This window comes from Dendrobium catenatum, unplaced genomic scaffold (assembly GCF_001605985.2).
Source record: "Dendrobium catenatum unplaced genomic scaffold, ASM160598v2 fragScaff_scaffold_1089, whole genome shotgun sequence".
NCBI classification, from domain to species: Eukaryota; Viridiplantae; Streptophyta; class Magnoliopsida; order Asparagales; family Orchidaceae; genus Dendrobium; species Dendrobium catenatum.
The window spans coordinates 1,497,480-1,518,373 of NW_021319551.1; the positions used below are offsets into that span (position 1 = coordinate 1,497,480).

Below are 20,894 nucleotides of genomic sequence, written 5' to 3' on the forward strand. Positions count from 1 at the left end.
GATTTAATTTTGCAATTTTTCCTTTTTATCCCTTTATTTAAGAGTCTTGTCTTATGTAAGCCCAAGGGGCAAATATGTCTTTTAGTTTCTTTTGAGACCTATATATAGAGGCCCCTTCTCTTGTATTAGGGATGATGGATTATTAATAAAATTTTGTTTGCACTTGTGTTCTTTGGAGAGAACTTGGGTGAGATTTATATGGAAGGGAATCAGAGTTTCCCCCAGCCGTATGATGGGTCCGGGCTCGTGGCTTGAAGTCTCTTGAAGAAGGGCAACATATTACCCGTCAGCTGCAGGATGTGTCCTGGCTCATGGTTGTATCTTTCTTTCCCTAAATCTTTTTCTCCTCCTCCCTGAAAATCCAGCCAAAATCCCCCACTTGCCACCTGCCGATTCTCCCACAAACCCCTCCAAAGCTACAAGCCTCCCCCAATTTATCCATATCAACCGCCGCCATAAACCACTCCGCCACCACCTCCTAGTCGGCCACCCCATCTCCTCCCATCCTCCTAGCCGCCGGCCACCCCATCCATTTTTTCCTCTTAATGATGATTTCAATCATCATTAATACCAAACAAAATTAGCCTACCTAATTTGGGGTAAGAATTAAATATATTTGAAATTCAAATTTGAATTTCAAATACTTTCCTAAAATTAACTAAGCTAAATTAGAAAAGTTCCTAAATTTAAGTCTAATTTGATTTTAAATTATATTTAATTGAATTACCCTTTTCCTAATTTAGAATCATGATTTAGGAAGTTTTAAATTCCCTCCCAATTCCCCTCTCCCCATTAATTACACCTATTATAACCTTCCTTAACCGTCGGCCTCCCTCACTTCTCATTAGATCTCAAATTAAATCCCCATTAGTTATTTCCTTATTTAGCCTCTTGTTATTTGGAAAGAAATTTGAATTCAAATTCAAAATAATTTGAATTCCAAAAGCTTTCTAATTAAACCAACTCTCATTTAGGAAATCCCTCAAATCTCTCAAATCTGAAATTAATTTCAGATTTAATTACCCCATCACATTTAATGCTATGGTCCACATACATTGTATGTGGACATTTCTCCTCTCTCCCCATATGGTCGGCCCCATCTCTCCCTAATTTTAATTATTTCTTTCCTTATTAAGGAATCCAATTAGGGGAATAATTAATCACCTATTTATCCTTCCCTCCATCTTATTTGAATTTCAAATTCAAATCCCTTAATTAAGGGAAATCTGAAATTGAATTTCAGATATTTAATTTTTTTTATTACCCCCTTCGTTCTACATCATATTTTTGGCTAAATAAATAGATTTTCTGTGTTTTAATTTTGATTAATGGATTGATATTTGAAGAAAAAAATGTGTAGATATTGATATTGATACTCTTTCGATTGACTTTCGGCTTTGACCTTCAATTTGGAGTTATGATGTTATTGAGAAAGATAAAATTAGAAGAACATATTTGGTGAAAGGGTCCCATCAGCCAAAAAATCATAATTTTCCTTAAACAATCATTAGAAATGTTGCTCAGAGATTTAATTAAAATTTTTTCGAAGAATATCCCAAATGGTTGGATATTATGTATAAAAAGATGCTGCATTTTGTCTATATTATTATCCATTCAACCCTAAACCAAAACCAATAGAAATTTAGATTTTTTTAAATATTAATTTATTTTTATGCTATGTTTGCTCATCCTTAAATGAGCGGCTGGTTTAGGCCCTGTTGGGAGGGAGGGATGGGGTATGCTAGTGTATATATATAATGCCTAGGATTTTTGTGAAGGGTGTCGATGCTAGAGTAGCCATTGAAGAAAAAATTATTTTGGTGTTATGCTTTTTGAGGTGGAAAAATTACTCCTAACAAATATAACCAATTGCTTAGTTTCAGTACATACTCTTTTCCATTAGACTTTTTGATTTACTTGAGAATATACAAAACAACTTTTCAATGTTATTTTAGAGTTTTCTTATGCTAGTTCACAATTCCTATAATGAGTGAAATATCATGCATAGTGATAGTCAAATCGTTTAACCTTTGATATTGAGGTTGATTATAAAAGAGGTTATCATTGTTAGGAGTTTGAGTATCAGTAGCAGTATTAATGATTTGCAACCTAGGAGGCCAAGCTCTTAAAGAAGATCAATAATATATTCCTTTGAGATAGATGCCCGTTTTGTTGTAAGTAAATTCAATTTCAATATAATTCTTCAGGCTCTTATTTTGTGACAGAGCAAAAACTCATATGTATTATTTTGCTAGAGGACCTCTATTTATAATAGAGAGAGGATTTAAGGTACAGCCAAATAAATATACACCACTTATTAATTGTGGAGTACTTCCCTAAATTATATTTTTTATGCTAACAATATGGGCATGACATGATTGATGATTTATTATGATCAATTAGTTATTCTATTTGCTTCTCTGTTGGTCTGCTATGGTCACATTTTGCTTGCTTGTTATATGTCAAAAAAATGATTGCAGGTTGAGACAATCCTATGCTCAGAATGTTTTAATGATGCAAAATTTATCACTGGTCACTCAAGCTTAGATTTTGTGAGAATGAACTCCAAGAAAGATTTGACTGATGTAGATGGGGATATTTGGACAGATCAGGAAACTTTGTTGCTGCTTGAGGCCGTAGAGAAATTTAATGACAATTGGAATGAAATTGCTGAGCATGTCATTACTAAGTCAAAAGCACAATGCATTCTTCATTTTCTTCGTCTTCCAATGGAGGCTGACTTGCTTGAAAATATTGAAGTACCACAAGTGGAAATTTCACCTGTTTCCTTGGAGGTACAAAATGGTGGATTCTCCTGTTCAAATCCCAGTAATAACACCGAAACTTCAGGTGCTTATATTTCCTCAGCTGTTCCTTGAAAAATTATCTTTTTGGACCGGCAATTTTTTTTCTTTTGTATCCCTAACGTTTTTTTGGTTTGTTTTCAAGAGCTTAATTCAGAAGATCAATTTCCCTTTGCTAGCTCGCAGAACCCTGTCATGTCCCTGGTGAGTAATTATGCTGATCTTTCTTATTCTGCTCATTCTTTTAAGCTGTATTTTGCCAAAGCAAAACATGCTCCATGTAGATGATGTGGTTGTTATTATCATGATAATAGTTGATGCATGAGTTAATAATAGAGTTTCTAGTGCAACTGAGATGATGTAATAAATGTAGATTACTCTAAAGATAATTACAATTAGCAGATGCCGGATTAAAGACTGCAAAATATACAAAATATACTTAATTTAATTGCAAACCATGAAATGCAAAACTTCGAATTAAATAATAATATAATGAACGAATAATTCCAAAAAAATCAAGTAGAAATTTGAACCATACAAAATTTGTTAGCAATTGAATTTTAATTTTAATGTCGCAATTGAATTTTAATGTCACAATTGAAATTTTAGTTGTATCAAATTTGATTAAAATCAAGAACCGGGGGAAGCCAATAAAACAATATTTAGAAGAAAATAGATAAATAAAAAATTCATCAAAGTGAAAAGATCAGCAATTGGAACAGCCTTTTGTCAAGAGATTTACTATGGCTTCTTCACATTTTAAGTTCTATCAATGGTTGTTTCTCGTCAATCTTCAAAGATGTGAATAATGACATAGTAGAATTTTGCATATAGGCGATTCAATGCATGCAGGACTGTTGCAGTGTTTGGCTGAGGGAATTCGGCACTGCTTAGAAGAGAAATTACGACACAGTGGGATTATCAGTATAATTGAATGGAATTTTATTTGAAAACTGTTATCAATATTGGAAGTTAATTAATCAGATTCTTGTAATGAATTAGTTTGATGTGAGTGTACAAACTAGTTGAAGGATCAATGAATTAGTGTGGTGTCTTGGTGCAGTGGAAAGAAAGAGTAGAAGAAAAGAATAACGGAAAGGAAGAAGAAAATTTAAGTGAGAAGAAGTCAGGGTAAGCTATTTTGGTAATATGCATAGTTGTTGTATGGATTTCCAATTAGTAGTACAAGTTCTTAAAGATGTTGTACCTTATGGTGTCCTAGATCTATTTAGTCATGTACAGAGAGAGTTTCGAAGTGACTTACAATCATAGAAGAGAACGAAGTAAAGAATTAGAGGAGAATCTCGGCAAGTAGGTAAGTAATGCAAGGTTTGAATTAAAAGAGTATATTGTATCATCGTGGACATATATTGATTTTAATGACAATTTAGAAAGATAGTTGTCAAGCATATGATTTTATTTCATACATATGACAGTCAAGTATTAATATATTTCATACATATGACAGTCAAGTATTAATGTATATCACTTGTGAATTTGAATGAATTAAATTAGATTATAATAAAGATAGAATTATGAAAGAATGTGAAAAATAAGAACTCTGAATATGAGAATTATAATGAATATTAATTTAAAGTAATGTTTGACTATACATGATGTATAACTTACAAGTGTATATGGGATAAAAAGGTTCTCATGCATGAGACTACATTGTAAGGGGAGCAAAAGAGGTCGTAGAGAATATGATACATGCATAGCAGGTGGGGCAAAAGAGACCCCCGAAGAGACAAAATAGACTTCTATGTAATTCAATGACGATAATGTCAGGTTTACTTGGGCTTCATTGAATAGTTTTTTATGAAAGATAGCCAAATTTTTTAATGACTAAATTGATATTCAGTATATATTTTAGAGTAAGTAAAGGTTAATGCAAAATGAGATTTTATAATGTTTTCTCAACTTGTTTAATTTTTATTTATGTTTTCACTGTTGTGAAATTTTATAATCATGCAAATTAACTGTTATTGATAATTGCAAAACTTATTGAGCCTCATAGCTCACCGACTATTTTATACTGGCTGTTGTTACAAGAAAAGAAAAGAAATGGTCGATGTAGACTAAGTTGCAAGTATTTCAACTTTATATGTTAAAGTTAGTTTATGTTTGTAAGTCTACATTGAGGTATGTAGACAGTTCAGTAATGTATTAGTTTGGATTTCTTTAGTGGCTTTGTACTCTGAAGTATTTGTTTTGATGTATTTGGATCTTTATTAGATGCTTCCGTTTATATATTAAAATTAAGATTGTGGATATTTTATGAAGATATTGATAAAATGTTATGTTTATGATTGTAACCCTCCACAATACTGTTAAGTGGTACTGTGGGGTGTTACACTAAGCACCAATGGAGAATATGGAATTTTGATGGAAATAGAATGGGCCCTCGATATGCAGTGAAAGATCAAACCTGAGTGATAGCAGGTTGAAGAAAGGGATTAGAGGCTGAATCTAAGAATTTACTTGAGCACACTTTAAATGTGAGTGGGGAGCAACCTTCCTCCCCAGTATTCAAACCGCATGTTGAAGGTAGAAGACAAGAAGATTCTCAAATATAATTTTTAAGATGACAATGCATGCGAAAAATCTGCCCAATGGTCTGGAAAGTTGTCAAAAAAAAATTGAGATGTTTTTCCAAAATTTTGGACCACCACACATGGTTGGGACAAATAAAGGTGGAAATTTTTCCAGGAATAATTAACTGCCAAAATCCTACCGTAATCCCACTTACAAATCCCAGAGCAATATAGACCACTAGCTACTAATTCAAAGGGTGCAAGAAACTGCTAATGAAAAGGCCATATATGTAGGCTAAACTTCCTCAACAAGTAGTTATGAACTGAACTCAGATTCTATGAAACATGGTCACTATATTGGACACAGGGAAAATACGAGAAATACATTAAATTCAGCAAATTTTTAAAACGAAATTGCTGATGACTATCCCTCATTACTAGATTAATTCAGGTCTTCAAGGAACTGAAAACCAACTGCTTTGAACCCGAATCAAATTCTGTGATGCATGGACACAAAATGGAGCATGGGACTACCTTACCATAGAATAAGGGGGCACGCCAAGACTTGAATGATAGGATACAATACATAAGATTATATGCATGTATTAATATATGAAGAACACTATATAATCATTCACTTAGGTTTTTGGACATAGTCAAACAATAAAAAAAAAAATCTCATCACATGATCGTGGAAAACTAGAACATCATACAAGTGTGAGCATCCCAGCTAGCACGAACAAACACAAAACAAATAGAAATGGTAAACTTTCTATAACGTCGCTAATTTAACATAAGCAATATCTCACTTGTCAACATTTGAAACAATTTTCTTTAGTTTAAAATTTTTAAAAAGAAAAGCAAGTCATGTTGAACTCATGAGCCAATATGACTCGTGTGACTTACCAATTAGTTGATGATAAAAAATCTTATGTGATGTCAAATAATTTACTAAAATATTTTTAGGGATCAGATTTTTTAAGTTTATTTTTTTAAAAATTTTTGATACTCCAACAACATAAAATAAAATCATGTTTGGTGTGCTTATAGAAACTAAAAGTAAAAATCCCAACCTAATCAAACTTGGTTGCACTCAAATTATAAAAGAACATACTAGGGTCTCACATAACTTACATGTATAAAATCCAACAAAATGTACATCAGAAACATTGGGTGTCCAACTATGCTAGAGTCGGATAAGCTACCAGTATCTCTGCCTTTAGCAACAAAATACTTGTCTCCTTCGTCAAACCATCCCTAACAAACATTCCTTCCCTAAGATCCTTCTTATTCAAACACACCCCAACATAGATCAATACAACCCTCTCCACTTTCGCCCAAAACATCACTGCAATTCAACAATAGACAAACCCTCCATAGCTCATCTCAACCAACACCATGGTCTGCTTCGCCACCATCACCAACATCGTCACCATGATGCATTCTGCCTGTAAGGTATCGCTGTGATTCAGTCATATGGTGCAGCATCTTCCCAAAGAAGTGCTCAGGATGTAAAGAATGAAGCCAACATGGAGAAGGGTGAAAGTAGGTGACCCATGGCTATGTAGCATTGGTAACAAAGCTATGGAGGAGGTAGGGGAGGGTTTGGGAGTCAGGATTATGATTAACCTCCATGGTGGCAAGAACGGCAAGGACATGACGGGCAATGAGTGAAGCAAGGACAGCATAGACATGAATCCAATCGAGGGTCAAATAAGTCTAAGAAGGAAAAGAAAAAAAAACTATTTTTAGATATAAAAATATCTCAATTTTATTTTTTATATTTTTTAAAGTAAAAATGAGTAAACAAATATATTTTCTTACAATTATGATTTAGAAAAAACAAAAAAGTGATGTCAAACAAGCTCTAACTATTTTCATTTGGATAAATTATTTTCTAGAAATCAAGAATATGAGGATTTATTCACTATGTGAATTTGGATTATTTGCTACTTGGAAGATGGACTCAAAGTGTATAATTCATGAAGACTATATAACAAATTGAAGATCTATGGTAAATATGGTCTAGTACGTGTAGGTGTTTTTAATTATAAATTAATTGAGTAGGTCTTATCAAAGGTTGCAAAGATGATGAACACAAATTACTTTGGCTAAAATTACTCTAAATTATATTTATACATTATTCTAAATTTATCTATTTTTTTATTGAAAATGACACTATATCGGTTCTTGATAAATCAGAGTATGCAACAAGAAACCTCACATTTATAGTTCATAATGAGTTCTATAAGGTATTCAACGACTGTGCATCTTCTCTAGTTAAAATTCTTCTCCCAACTACCCTCCATCCAACAACAATTGTCATTACTAAAAACTTTTCTGTTAGCAGTTGTGCCTCCACATTCTACAGAGATGAAAAACTCAACCAAACCCCTCTCTCTACATACCCAACATCAACTATGAGAATGCAAAGATCTCCACTAGCAACAACCATCAACAAGTACATGAATCCTAGCCAACAATAAGGATATCTAACAAAAGCTTCTTCTCCAATACAAAGTTCTTAGGAAGAACCATGGAGTTGGGAGTTGGTTTTTCCCATTTTGTTTCCCTATTTTCTTTGGATTTCCAGTTACTAAGTTCCATAGTCCTTTAAAAAAACCATATATGAAAGAAGCAGCTTTAAGTGGAGATCCTTGATGTTGGTTGGGATTCACATCGATTTTGTTAGTTGTTGAAAATGGATATTTTTGCCGAAGATCTCAACAGTGCCGCGGGCACTATAGCGAACCAAGCTACAGTGTTTTCTACAATGTGCCGACACTCTATATGCTTCATTGTGCTTGCTTGCGGAACTTATCAGATTTCTGTGACTTTGGAAGAGAAAAGGGAATAGATGGCCCACAAAAATAACTACTCTTATAACTTCTCTATTGCCAATAGATGCATCTAATCATAATTAGGAGAAATAAATTTAAATATACTAATTACTTAATACAAATGCTAGAATTTTAATTAGCAGTAATAATAACTTTATTAATTAAAATTTTAGGTTATTGCCAATAAAGATTTATTATGATAGCCCTATAGACCCTATAATCGCATCATCTATAACTTTAAGCAAACACATGGTATTTAGAAACTGCCCAATGCAGCTACGTCATATTCCCAACGAGGATGATATGCATAGGTTTTGTTTGCACTAGTGAGCTCATGCCATTCTCTCAGGATGTGGAATGCTGGTGAAAGTGATTATTATTTTGTGTTCTGCTAGTTGGGTAACTTTTCAGATTTCATTGATCCTCTTGCGTAAATATTTTGTGGCTTTTTTTTAGGTTGCATTTTTGGCCTCTGCAGTTGGACCTAGAGTTGCTGCTACCTGCGCTAGTGCAGCATTATCGGTCCTTACTAAAGAAGATCCCAGGTAGTCGCTAACTTTCTCTTGTAATCAATCTTTTAAGGGTTGTAGCATCAATAATTCCTGCACGATGCATTTAAATTATGTGGACTTTTGTCGTTTCCATAAAGCTTTTATGAAAAAGTTCTCGTTTGATCTGCTGATGTCTACAAGTGAAATTTGATGCATTTGGACCATTGATGGAACACTAACGTATCATTAATTTGAAGGCTGAGTTCACAAAGCGTGCGTGTTGAAGTTGGTTCCTTGGGAGTGTCTCCTATAAATGCAGGTCACCTTATGGGCAATTTGCTACCTTTTCTTTATTTTCGTCATTTAAGCAACCCTTTCCTAACTTCTCCTGCTGTTAATCTTTTAGATGAAAATATCAAAGATAAAGCCACAAATATTAAAAGTGATGCAACTTCTCTCTCTTCGGAGCATATAAAGAAAGCCGCAAAGTGTGGCCTTTCTGCTGCTGCAATCAAGGCAAAACTTTTTGCAGACCAAGAGGAACGTGAGGTTCAAAGGCTGGCTGCAAATATTATCAATCACCAGGTTCACCTTCTAAAATTTGTGTTTGACTAGTATCTTACTGCAGTGCTGAGTATTGTTTAGATAAAATGCTTGTAGATAATATATTTTGAAAATCTTTGGATGTGTTATCATTCTTTCATTTGGATTTCTCCATTTACAATGTATAAAAGGTCTTTGCAAAAGTAATATCCATGTTCTTATCGAGTGATGATAATGATTATGTTTTTGTAACTCCCATGCATGCTTTATAATTATGGTGATTTAGGAATTCAGTAGCGTTTTAATTGCTGTTGTAGGATGTCTTAGGGTCTTCATTAATATTAATCTAGGATGAGAAGCAAAACACGAATGTCCACAATTGACAGTTTTTCAACTTTTAACTTAAGCAAGAGTTTCTCTTTTGATGCAAAATTAGAAAAAAATACTTGACATTCAAAAGGACAATATGAAATTTATTGAAATATAAAATTCTACTAGAAATTGAAATACAAATATAAAATTTGTAGTGATTAGGATTCACACCAAAAAAAAAATCAACTGTATTAAAGTTGAATAAACCACAATTATGCACGCAAACCAATCACTAAATAGTTTAGAGAGAGAACATGACTAGAAATTACTAAGTGGAAGATCATGGTCTCACGTCATTCAGAAATAGAATTATTTCCTAGAAATTATTCTCACAACTTGCAAAATGCTCAAAGAATTTTCATTTAATAGTACATTCAAGAATTGAGAGAACACATTTTCTTCAAGTGTTGTATTTATAACCCCAAAAGACTTGAATTGACTTCACGAAATCTTATAAAATCTGGCATAAAATTTCAAGTTTTCATTCAACACATTTGAATTCTAGTAAGAATCACAAAATTTCTACCTTTGTTTTACCAATAGATGAGATCCTTGTGTGATGATTGTTGGCTTTATCAATTCGGAGTTATGTCGTTTGGAATTATTCCTCCTTGGTTGGGCAGTTATCCTTTGGAAGTTGTTGGGCAGTGTACTCTGGGAACATATGTGAAAGTTTAAATGAAGAATTTGGATGAGCGTTGGCTGCAATTTTCTTGTAGGCAGTGGAGCTTAGATTGATTGTTTTGAAGTAACAGGCATTGCTAATTCACGTGAATAGGATGTTTGATCAGGTGTGAGTCGTGTTTGCCCATTGGGATTTGGGGCTTGTTTCATTGCTGTGCTCTTTGTTATACAAAGATGATTCCTTGTGGTAACCTTTGGATTTTTGTTTGTATATGTGATTTGGTTTCTTTGTGTGGAAGGCTGTGTTGCGATTTTAAATTGGTGTCTAATGGGATAAACTTGGATTTGAAATTAAAAAAATTCTGCATTGATTATTTGATTGGGTATTTTAATTTAATTAAGTTGAATATTTTGCTAACTTATTCTCTTGACTTCTCAAATATGTTGTACAAATAGTCTCACAGGTAGAATAGTTGTTTAATGTGATGGATTTTTTCTTGCAAAGCTCACATAATGCGAAGAGTTAAGTTATTTTTAAAAATTAATTTTTTTGTACATTTTGATTTTTGTAAAATATTTCCTTTCTCATTCGTGAACTTTATGTGAAATTGTTATCAAATTAAATATTGATTTTAATTATGAGATTATTTGGACCATATGAGGAGTTAGGAGAATAAGTTGGACATCTTAAATTAGTCTATCACTAAAATGACTCCCATAAAGTCCAGGACCATTTTGACAATTTTCTTGTTAGTAATTTTTAGGCATATAATTAAACAAATGCTTTTAATAACATTTTTTCCCTAATCTCAATTTTGTGAGTATATGTTCGAATGATGATACTTTCAAGTGTGATATTAGTGTAAATATTTAATTTCAGGAAACGTTATCTCTTTGTAAAATATCAGATCTAAATATTTAGTACTTTGTGTCATTCTTTTTTTTTCATAATTTGATTTTGACTTGTTTAGTGCTTTCAATTGTGATAAAAATTCTAATTTGTGGAGATTAAATTCAATTTGCTCATTGATTTTATATGTTTTAAATTGATTTCTGAATTTCTTGGATTATTTTGGTCATTTAAATTATTGGTTAGTTATAATTTTAGTATTTTTTGTCTACATCTAAATAAAGTAACTTATTGGATTAATTGTTGAATCGTGATATGTAAGTCATTAATTTTTTATTTGCATGAATCATATTATGCATCATATTAGTTACAATAATATTGAGTTATCTTGCATTAAATTGCTGACCTAGTCAAGCTGTATCATCATTTCTACTTAATGTAGGACTATTTATTTGACTCAATAAAAAAAAGTAATAACCGGTTTAATTTAAAAATGATAGGGTAAATACTTGAATAGTAATGCACTACTACGAGATTTAAAAATTACATTCATACATTCGATTAGGGGTAGGGAGTATGATTTTGAAAAATATTAGGATGGATCATTAGTTTAGATGAGTTCTTTGAACATTATTATTTACATGATTGTTAAAAATTAAGATTGTTGAAATAAAATTAGTTGGACATGATCTATTGTTTTGGCAAAATATTTCAAGTAGAAAATCAACATTGGCTAGTATCAAACATAAGCTTAAAAAAATATTTACTATATGGTGAATATCATGGTAAATTGCATGATCAATTTTATAGTTATTTTAGAGTTGTAAACAATAGGATTCTAGTGTATTTGAATATTATAAATGTTTTAATGCTGCAGCTACATTTAGCTACCTTTAGACTATTTTGTTACTATTATGTGCTTCATTATAGATCTTATAGAAGAGTTTACAAATGAGCATTGGCTAGAATGCACTTAAAATACTATCTGAGGCTTGATATAGGATCTTCCAATATTGAGGCATATTACAAGCTTTTCATTAGGGATGTTGCACCCTTATACCAATTCTTAAGGAAATCTTGGTACCTTCCAATTTGAAGTCCCACTGAAAGTACCAATATAAGAATCATGTTTATTTGAATTTGATTTATTGAAGATGTTATTGTTCATGTATGTTTATTTGAGGATGTATTATATGCATGATAGAATCTGCAAACACAATATGAATCTATGTCTAATATTGTTGAATTTGAATCCACATCCTCAATTGGTCACGTTTATGAACTTGAATATATGGTGATTGAATCGGCATTTAAATGCAATGTACTCATGGGATCTTATTGAAACCTGAATTTCTAATCGAAATAGAACTTATGCCTAAATGTGATGATGGACTAATCATATTTCTTTTAATTGATGAGTCCAATGAATAATTTTGAAGTACAAATTTTGATGAATTAGTTGATATTTTTCCTATGATGGACGTTAGACAAATATTGTTTTTTTTTTAAATATTGGCTTTATTTTTGGCTTTGTGCTTTAGTGGCATACAAATTTATATATCATACCTCATGATGAGAGCTAAGTGATGCAAGTAAATACCTCAAAAGAAATATAAAATATAAAACTCTATCAATCTGATCAATCTCGAAGATGCATATTTAATAATTATTTTTGAAGCTATTTGAATTGATTTTTTTTAAGGAGGTTGTTTTTCTACACAGACATTAGGGCTGTTAACGAGCCGAGCCAAATCGAGCTTCGACATGTTCGAGCTCGAGCTCGTTTCCAAGACTCTGTTCGAGCTCAACTCGATAAGATTCGAGCTTTTCTGGTCTCTATTTGTGCTCGAGCTCATTTAGAAAACCCCTATTCAAGCTCAGCTCGTGTTTATGTTCGAGCTCGATTCATCTTGTTGAGCCTATTAACAAGTCACTTGTTGAGCCTATTAACAGGCCACTCCTTTAACAAAATAAAATGCCTTAATCAAGGAGCTTGCCGAAAACCCACACGCGAACTAGGCAACCTGTCTTCCTACTTTCCGTTGCACGCAGAAGTTAATAAACATTCTATACATATTTTTATTTTTATATAGCAAAATCAAGTGTCTCAAAAATGGTGTGAGACTAAACTTCTCACCTAACATTTTTTTTTGTTTTACTGATGCATGCCACGGAAGAGAGAGGCGAGCCATCCAAAAATGGGAAAAGAAGAATATTTTGATTATTTTCAACAAAAAAAGCCATATTTATATGTTTCCATCCTATTCTCATATTTCAAAATTTAAGTGCTATTAAAGAGTGAATTAACTATATCTTTTACTACTATTAATAATAATATCATTGGTATTATTTATTTATAAATAAATTATTAAAATTTTAAATTAATTTAACAATTTCTATTTTTAAAACTATGTATTATTTCAAGTTATTTCTAGCCGAACACGAGCCTTAATCGAGCTTCTTAACGAGCTTGTTCACGAGCTTTAAATGATACTGCTCGTGAACATAACAAACTAAAAGACAAGCTATTCAAGCTCATTTATTTAGCTATCTAGTATTTATCAAAGTGTTCAAGCTCGTTCGTTTAGCTTATCAAACGAATATGAACAAGCTCTTATAGAGCCGATCCACAAGCAGCTCGTTGAAAGCTTAGTTCATTTACAACCCTAATAGATATATCATAATTGTGTGGTTAATTTCTTACATTTGCTTTAGCATTTCATTTTCTAGACTTTAGCTATAGGTCATTGTTAGTATCTCTTAGGACATTAATTTTTGAGCATTTTATCACTTCTCATATAATTTTCAATATTTGCTTTGATTGTTTGATGTTTTTCATAGAAAACTAGCAACTAAGTATGTTAGTTACAAGTTTTCTATTGACATGATTAAGAGGTGTATGAAATTTAAACTTTGTGATAAATTCATGTTTGGCTCCATAAAGGGTTTTGAATAGTATTGATTGCTCCAGAAATTCTGTTTCTAATTAAAAAAAATTCCTATTTGAGAGGGCAGGGCCGACGTGCTCTTGCCTTGCGCTATCTTCCGGTGTCGAATATGAGATGTCTTCCTTTGTCACAAGCTTGCTTGAGTCAGATATGAGGAATGGAAGGTTCCTACATCAAGTAGTTTGAGGAAGTCCCTGTTTGATCGGCCTAGTTAGAGCACTGAAGATTCCAGTTGCTTGGTTGACACACTTAGCTACACACACGAGTGTTTCTCGTGTTCTTCTGGTCGCTCAAGACTCACGCACGTAGAAGACCGCACACCTTACACTGGTTGCGCGCACATAGGAGGGGACGAAAGTTCTCCTCTCTCACTCTGCCTCTTCTAGACGTGCCGCATGCAAGAGACGAAACTAGGGAAAGAACTCCCCAAGCGTAGGATTTGTCTCCAATCTCTCTATTCTCTCAATCTGGACGGCTCACATGCATGAGGCGAAACTAGGCATGCAAACAAGAGGGGAAAGCACATAGAAGCAGGAGCTTTTGCCGCTCCCCCCATCAATTCCCCTCGGGCACACAGGAGGAAGACAAATAGTTGGAGGAATTTTACCTAGGAATCAAAGCTCGGCTCCCTTACTCGGATTCCTTTATACACGAAATGAGGAATCGACGCTCGATCTTTGCTAAAGAGATTGATCTGTGTTAAAGCCACCCTAATCCGCTTCAAATCGAGGAGAGTGATTGGTAGAGGTGCGATTTCGGGAGAACAAAATGTGGAATGAGATATGGGAATGGGTTTGAGAAGAAATATGGCTCTTTCCGACGGTAATGATGGAGAATTTTTTTGGTTAGAAATTAAGTTTCTCGATAAAAATTCACCAGTAATTCAGTCGAAATAATTGATTACAAGGGGAATTTCTGGCTGAATTTCTGCCTAGTAATGATCATTTTTCCTGTAGCGAATCAAATATGCTAATTCACACTATTGGACTTATGGGTAGGATGCGGGTTATATTTGCTTGCTAGGATTTGCTAGCTGGTATTTGGCTTTGCATCTTCTATTATACATGCACAATTCTTTTTGGTAGCCTCTGAATTTCTACTTGTATCTGCCTATGTTTCACGGATACGCCTATTTACGAGGCATGCTGTATCGGACACGTGTTTGATACGGATACGCCTCTGATACAGCACGGATACGACTTTGCCGTGTCCAATTAAAATATTATTTAAATTTGATCGGACATGCGTATCGGATACGTGTGTCCTATTAAAAAAAACAAAACAGAGCTGTAATTTGCCCTATTCATTTCGGTTATCCGCTCGATTTCCCTATTCATTTATGCGGCTTAAATATTTCGACGAGCTAGGTTTTTCGTTTCTGCACAGGTGTTTGTCTTCTTCGTTATAGTCGAAGGAGTGGCTCGACGACGCGAGCATAGAAGCGGACAGGATCATCCTTCGTCAACAAAGGGGCTCGACGACTCGAGCATTAAAGCTGACACAATCCTCGTCGACAAAGTGGCTCGACAACACAAACAGTAAAGGAAACGTGAGCATTAAAGGTTCGTTTTCTTTGTTTTCTTAATCGTAGGCTCGGTACTAGAACTCGGTACCGCTTGGTACTCGGTACCGCTTAGTATTCAGTACCACCGAGTACCGCTCGGTACTCGTTATTACTCGGTACCGCTCGGTGCCGAGCGATACTAGAACTCAGTACTGCTCGGTATCGCTCGGTACCGAGCGATACTAGAACTCGGTACCGCTTGGTACTGCTCGGTACAAAGGGGTATCGAATGGTACTAAGCAATACCGAGAAGGTAGAGAAAACTTTAAAGCAACCCTGGCAGGTCGAACCCCGCCAGGGGGCAGCACCCCCTTGGACCCCTGGCATAGGCGCAACATATATACACTTTTAATTAAAAATTTTCATGTTTCAAATTCATGTGAATTAATTTGTGTCGGACCTTCGTAGGATACTGAGCTCTAATGGTGTAGGAATTGAGTCTACTGATGGCCCATCAGAGACCAATATTGAAGATAACAAACCTCTGTGGAGTTATGTGATAAAAATAGATAAAACGTCAGAAGAAGGTGACAATATTGCATTCAAATGCAATTTTTGTAATGGCACATACAAAAGATCATATTATAGAGTGACAGCTCATTTGTTGAAGATTAGTGGTCATGGAATTAAAGTATGCCCGAATATAAGCTCATTTGAGAAATCATTTAATTTATAAATAAGAGAACAACTAGATGGGGAAATGGCTAGAATATTTTACTCAGCTGGGCTTCCTTTTAACCTAGCAAGGAATCCACATTACAAGAATGCCTTTACCTATGCATGCAATAATAATCTTGCAGGATACGTGCCACCAGGATATAATGTCAATTGAACGAAGTTGTTGCAAAGAGAGGGATAATATTGAGAAGTTTCTTGAGCCTACTAGAGGAGTTTGGAAGCAAAAATGAGTTACTTTAGTTTGTGATGGGTGGATAGATCCACAAAGAAGACCACTTATCAACTTCATGGCTGTAACAGAGAGCTATTCTATGTTTATCAAAACTGTAAATTGTGAAGGACAGTATAAGGATAAGTTCTTCATTTCTAATTTAATCAAAGAAGTTATTATGATGGTGGGGCCTTCAAACATCATCTAGGTCATTACTGATAATGCACATGTTTGTAGATTTGCAGGTCTACTTGTAGAGCAAGCATATCCTCATATTTTTTGGATACCATGTGTTGTGCATACGCTTAATCTTGTCTTGAAGAACATTTGTGCAGCTAAGAATACCGAGGCAAACGAAATCACCTACAATGAATGTCATTGGATCACAGTGATTGCTGGAGATGTAGTTGTAATTATGAATTTTATTATGAATCAATCTATGAGACTCTCTATGCTCAATGATTTTTCAAATTTGAAGATTCTTGCAGTTGCTGAAACTCGGTTTGCCTCAATTATAGTGATGTTGAGAAGATTAAAAAAAATTAAAAATGCTCTTCAAGCTATGGTGATCAGTGACAAATGGTCCTGTTATAGGGAAGATGATGTTGGAAAGGCTAGGTATGTAAAGGAGAAGCTTTTAGATGATTTATGGTGGGATGAGATTGAATACATCTTAAACTTCACAGATCAAATTTATGAGATGTTGAGAGTAGCGGATACGGATAAGTCTTATTTACATCTCATTTATGAGTGCGGGATTCAATGCTAGCCAAAGTAAAAGAAATTATATATAAACATGAGAGGAAAGCTCTTCATGAAGACTCAAGCTTTTGGGATGTTATTTATGCTATTCTAGAATATAGGTGGAGCAAAAATAATACATCTTTGCATTGCTTGGCTCACTCACTAAATCCCAGGTAAATTTTAACATTTTTTCATTATTAATTTACAATTTGTTGTTTAGTAATTTCAACATTTTATTATTATTTGTTTTTAATATTCTTTGAAGATATTCAACTAAAGAATGACTTCAAGAGGATCCTCAAAGAGTTTATCCACAGAAAGATTTAAAAATTTCAAATATGAGGAAGACATGTTTGGAGCGTTATTTTCCAAATGAGGAGAGAAGAAGTGTCAATATTGAGCTTGTTAAATTTTTTAGTTATTTAGAAGACTTTGGTGATCAATAGTCCTTGCGTGATAGGTAGAGAATTGATCCAAAAATATGGTAGATTATACATGGAGCTTCAGCACCTCTACTTCAAACAATCGCCATAAAACTGCTTGGCTAAGTTTCATCCTCATCTTGTTGTGAAAGAAATTGGAGCACATACTTGTTTATCCAATCAATGAAGAGATAAAATTACTCCACAACGGGCTGAAGATTTAGTTTATATGCATACAAACCTTCGGCTTCTCTCAAGGAAAACTTCAACTTATATGGAAGGAGACAACATAATGTGGGATGTTGCTGGAGATGGATTTGAATCTCTTGAGGATATGAAAATATTAGAAATTGCTAATCTTTCACTTGATAAGCTTGAATTGGAAGCTATGATATTCATTGAAAATTATATAGAAATTCAAAGACAAACCACTGAAGAAGCTAATCCTATCATTCTTTCTATTGAATAGTTCAAATTTCATCTGTTGGACAATTTATGTTTTTCTTTTTGTTGTTGTACTAGACATTTAAATATTTAATGCTTACTTTTATTTTGATATTATAAGATACAATGTTACAAATGATATTGCTTTCAATTTTTTTTGTCATTTCAAATATTATGCTTTTGTTAATTTGTTATTTTTTATGCATGATTTATATATTATAATGCCGTATCCGTATCATGTATTTTTAAGAATTGTCGTGTCCCGTATCTGTATTGTGTCATATCCGTGTCGCCGTATCCGTATCGGTGCAACATAGGTATTTGCAGCTTTTTTCATGGTGTGGATGCATATATGTTGGAATTTTAAATTGGCGGCTAACAGGAAGAGCTTGCATTGAAAAATAACAAAATTTGAACTAGTTATTATCTTTTTGGATCTTAATTTTAATATAGCTTAAGTTGAATATTAAGCCAACTATATTTACTAGCTCAGTTGAGGAGTTTATAAATAGTTCTTAGGAGGTATGTTAGTAAAAAAAAATTATTTTTGCATAAGTATTTCTTTTCCTGGTTTCAATTTTGTGAATGTACGTTAGATGTATGATTTCATTGAGTATTACAAGTGTGCCTATTTCATTCTGGAGGAAGCTATCTACTTCGCCAGCATGAGGCTTATTTTTTCTTACTCTAGCATTTTCATTTGTTATTTTTCTTGGTCTGCATTATTTGATGTCGACATATGTAGTGATCTTTATTTTGATAAGAACTTGACATGAAAATTTAATTTATGAACATTAAATTAAAAATTTTCACTGATTTTTTATTCCCTTTTTTTATTTTTATTTTATAATTTTAAGTGTTTTATTATTGATTGTGTTATAGTTTTAGTATTTTCTGTCTACATCTGATGAAAATTAGTTGAATTAATTGGTGTCATGTGATTTGTGAATCCACATTTTTTCTGCATAAATTCATATCACATGTTATATTTTAGCTGCATTAGTAGGCCCTAACCTTGAGCCATATTGCATTAGATGTTTATGCGAAGGTTGCTAAATTTGATTATAACTTTTTGTTTGCTTCAGATCTGTTAACTAATCTAATTAAATTTCGGTGTTTGTTATTTGTATCTTCTTTGATAAACCAATTCTCTCAAATGAATTTTCTTTGTGAAACCAAAATGTTCAAGATGGCATCCTGCTGCTTTTACTATTTCCGTTACATTGCATTTGGAACCTGGTTGCCTGCTTAGCCCTTTGTAAGTTTCTTTTTATGAATTTAACTTTGGGTGTTGGATCTAATGAGAGGAATCTACCAAAAATATCTCAGCTGAATGTTTATCATATTGTTATATGTTGTAACTTCGGTCATCTGTGGTACATAAAGAATGCAGAACAGATCTGTTGTAAGATCATTCCTGCTAAGTGAACCCATCCATCATTTAGCAATGTTTTCAAAATTTTAATTGCTTCTCATGTTGGCACCAGAATGTGGTTGACTTTAATACTTAAGCTTCATTTGGGACGGTTTTTTTATTGTTTCTTAAAGCAGTTTTCTGGTAAAAAAATTTAAATTTTTAACTAAAAAGCTGTTTAAAGAAGCAGTAAAAAAGCCATCCCAAACGAAGCCTTTAAATGTTATGAACGTCCAAACTCACTTCTTATCCTCCTGTTGCAGTTAAAGAGAACGGAGTTGAAGCTGAAGCAGTTTGCAGAGGTGGAAACATTGTTGTTGAAGGAATGCGAACCGGCGGAGAGGATGAGGCAAAGGCTTTCAGCCGAGCGCGCACGGATGATGTCCGCATGCTTTGCACCAGCTGCATCAGTAGGAGGTGCTCTGTCAGCTTCCACTGGGCATGTAAACCCAATAACACCGGCGCTGCCGGCCGCCAGCGGGCAGGTGAGTCTCTCACCTTATGGAAACAATATGCCTCATCCTCACATACAATACATGCAAAGGCAGCAAATGTTCTCGCTTGCGCCGCGGCTACCACTCTCTGCTCTCCATCTATCCTCATCACCATCTTCTCAAAACGTGATGTTCAATTCCGGTGTGGCTAACACATCCAATCATCAGCCATTAATGAGATCATCTTCTGGTAATAATTCAAGCTTGGGTTGAAACGGGGCATCTCTGAAGGGGGTTTCTGTTTAGGAATGTAACTGGAATAATTTTATTAATTTGTGTTCTTGTTGTAAACTACATATTGTTATGGGTTCTAATTACATTCATTAACTTGTAAACTTTCAGGATTTTATAGTTTGGGCATTCTAAATGGGGGCAAGATTTGACTTATCATCAGTTGGTCTTTAATTAGGGTTACAGTTTCGGGATCTCTTTGAATTGTAAGCTTGTTGCACATTATGATTTTTAGGGCTCATTTGATCGTTTTACATGTAAATAGAAAATATACTTTTAGTAAATAATGATTTTATTTTTATTCATTTTTTAGTATGAATAATATATGAAAATCTGTGGAGTATTTAAATTGTTGTTGGTGTTTGATTTTGTTCTCTTGTAATAACCTCTATATCTATCAGTAACAGGTGGAAGTTTTTAATGACAAACCAAGCAAATTTTTTGCTATTGATTTTAGCTTAGTTTGGGACAATTTTCATAAAGCAATTTATTAGCACAAAAATTTTTGAACCAAGGCTTCGTTTGAGACGACTTTTCTACTGCTTCTTAAAGCAGTTTTTTAAGTTCAAAAAATTTAATTTTTGTACAAGAAAGCTGTTTTAAGTAGTAGTAAAAAAGTTATCCCAAACGAAGCCTAGAAGATTTTTTACTAGAAAGTTGTTTTAGAAAGCAATAATAAAGTTGTT

General features: G+C 33.6%; 1 protein-coding gene across 1 annotated transcript in view; it reads left to right on the top strand.

The window, feature by feature from the left end:
* The window catches only part of LOC110098636 (SWI/SNF complex subunit SWI3C-like), a 32,883-nt gene extending 12,391 nt beyond the window's left edge, over positions 1 to 20,492 (top strand). The window contains exons 4-9 of the mRNA XM_020825522.2: positions 2,481 to 2,850; positions 2,950 to 3,008; positions 8,635 to 8,723; positions 8,927 to 8,988; positions 9,076 to 9,254; positions 19,747 to 20,492. Of these exons, the coding sequence (XP_020681181.1) occupies positions 2,481 to 2,850; positions 2,950 to 3,008; positions 8,635 to 8,723; positions 8,927 to 8,988; positions 9,076 to 9,254; positions 19,747 to 20,190 (1,203 nt within the window). The 3' untranslated portion in view covers positions 20,191 to 20,492. The remainder of the gene's footprint in view (positions 1 to 2,480; positions 2,851 to 2,949; positions 3,009 to 8,634; positions 8,724 to 8,926; positions 8,989 to 9,075; positions 9,255 to 19,746) is intronic.
* The last annotated feature ends 402 nt before the right edge of the window (positions 20,493 to 20,894 follow it).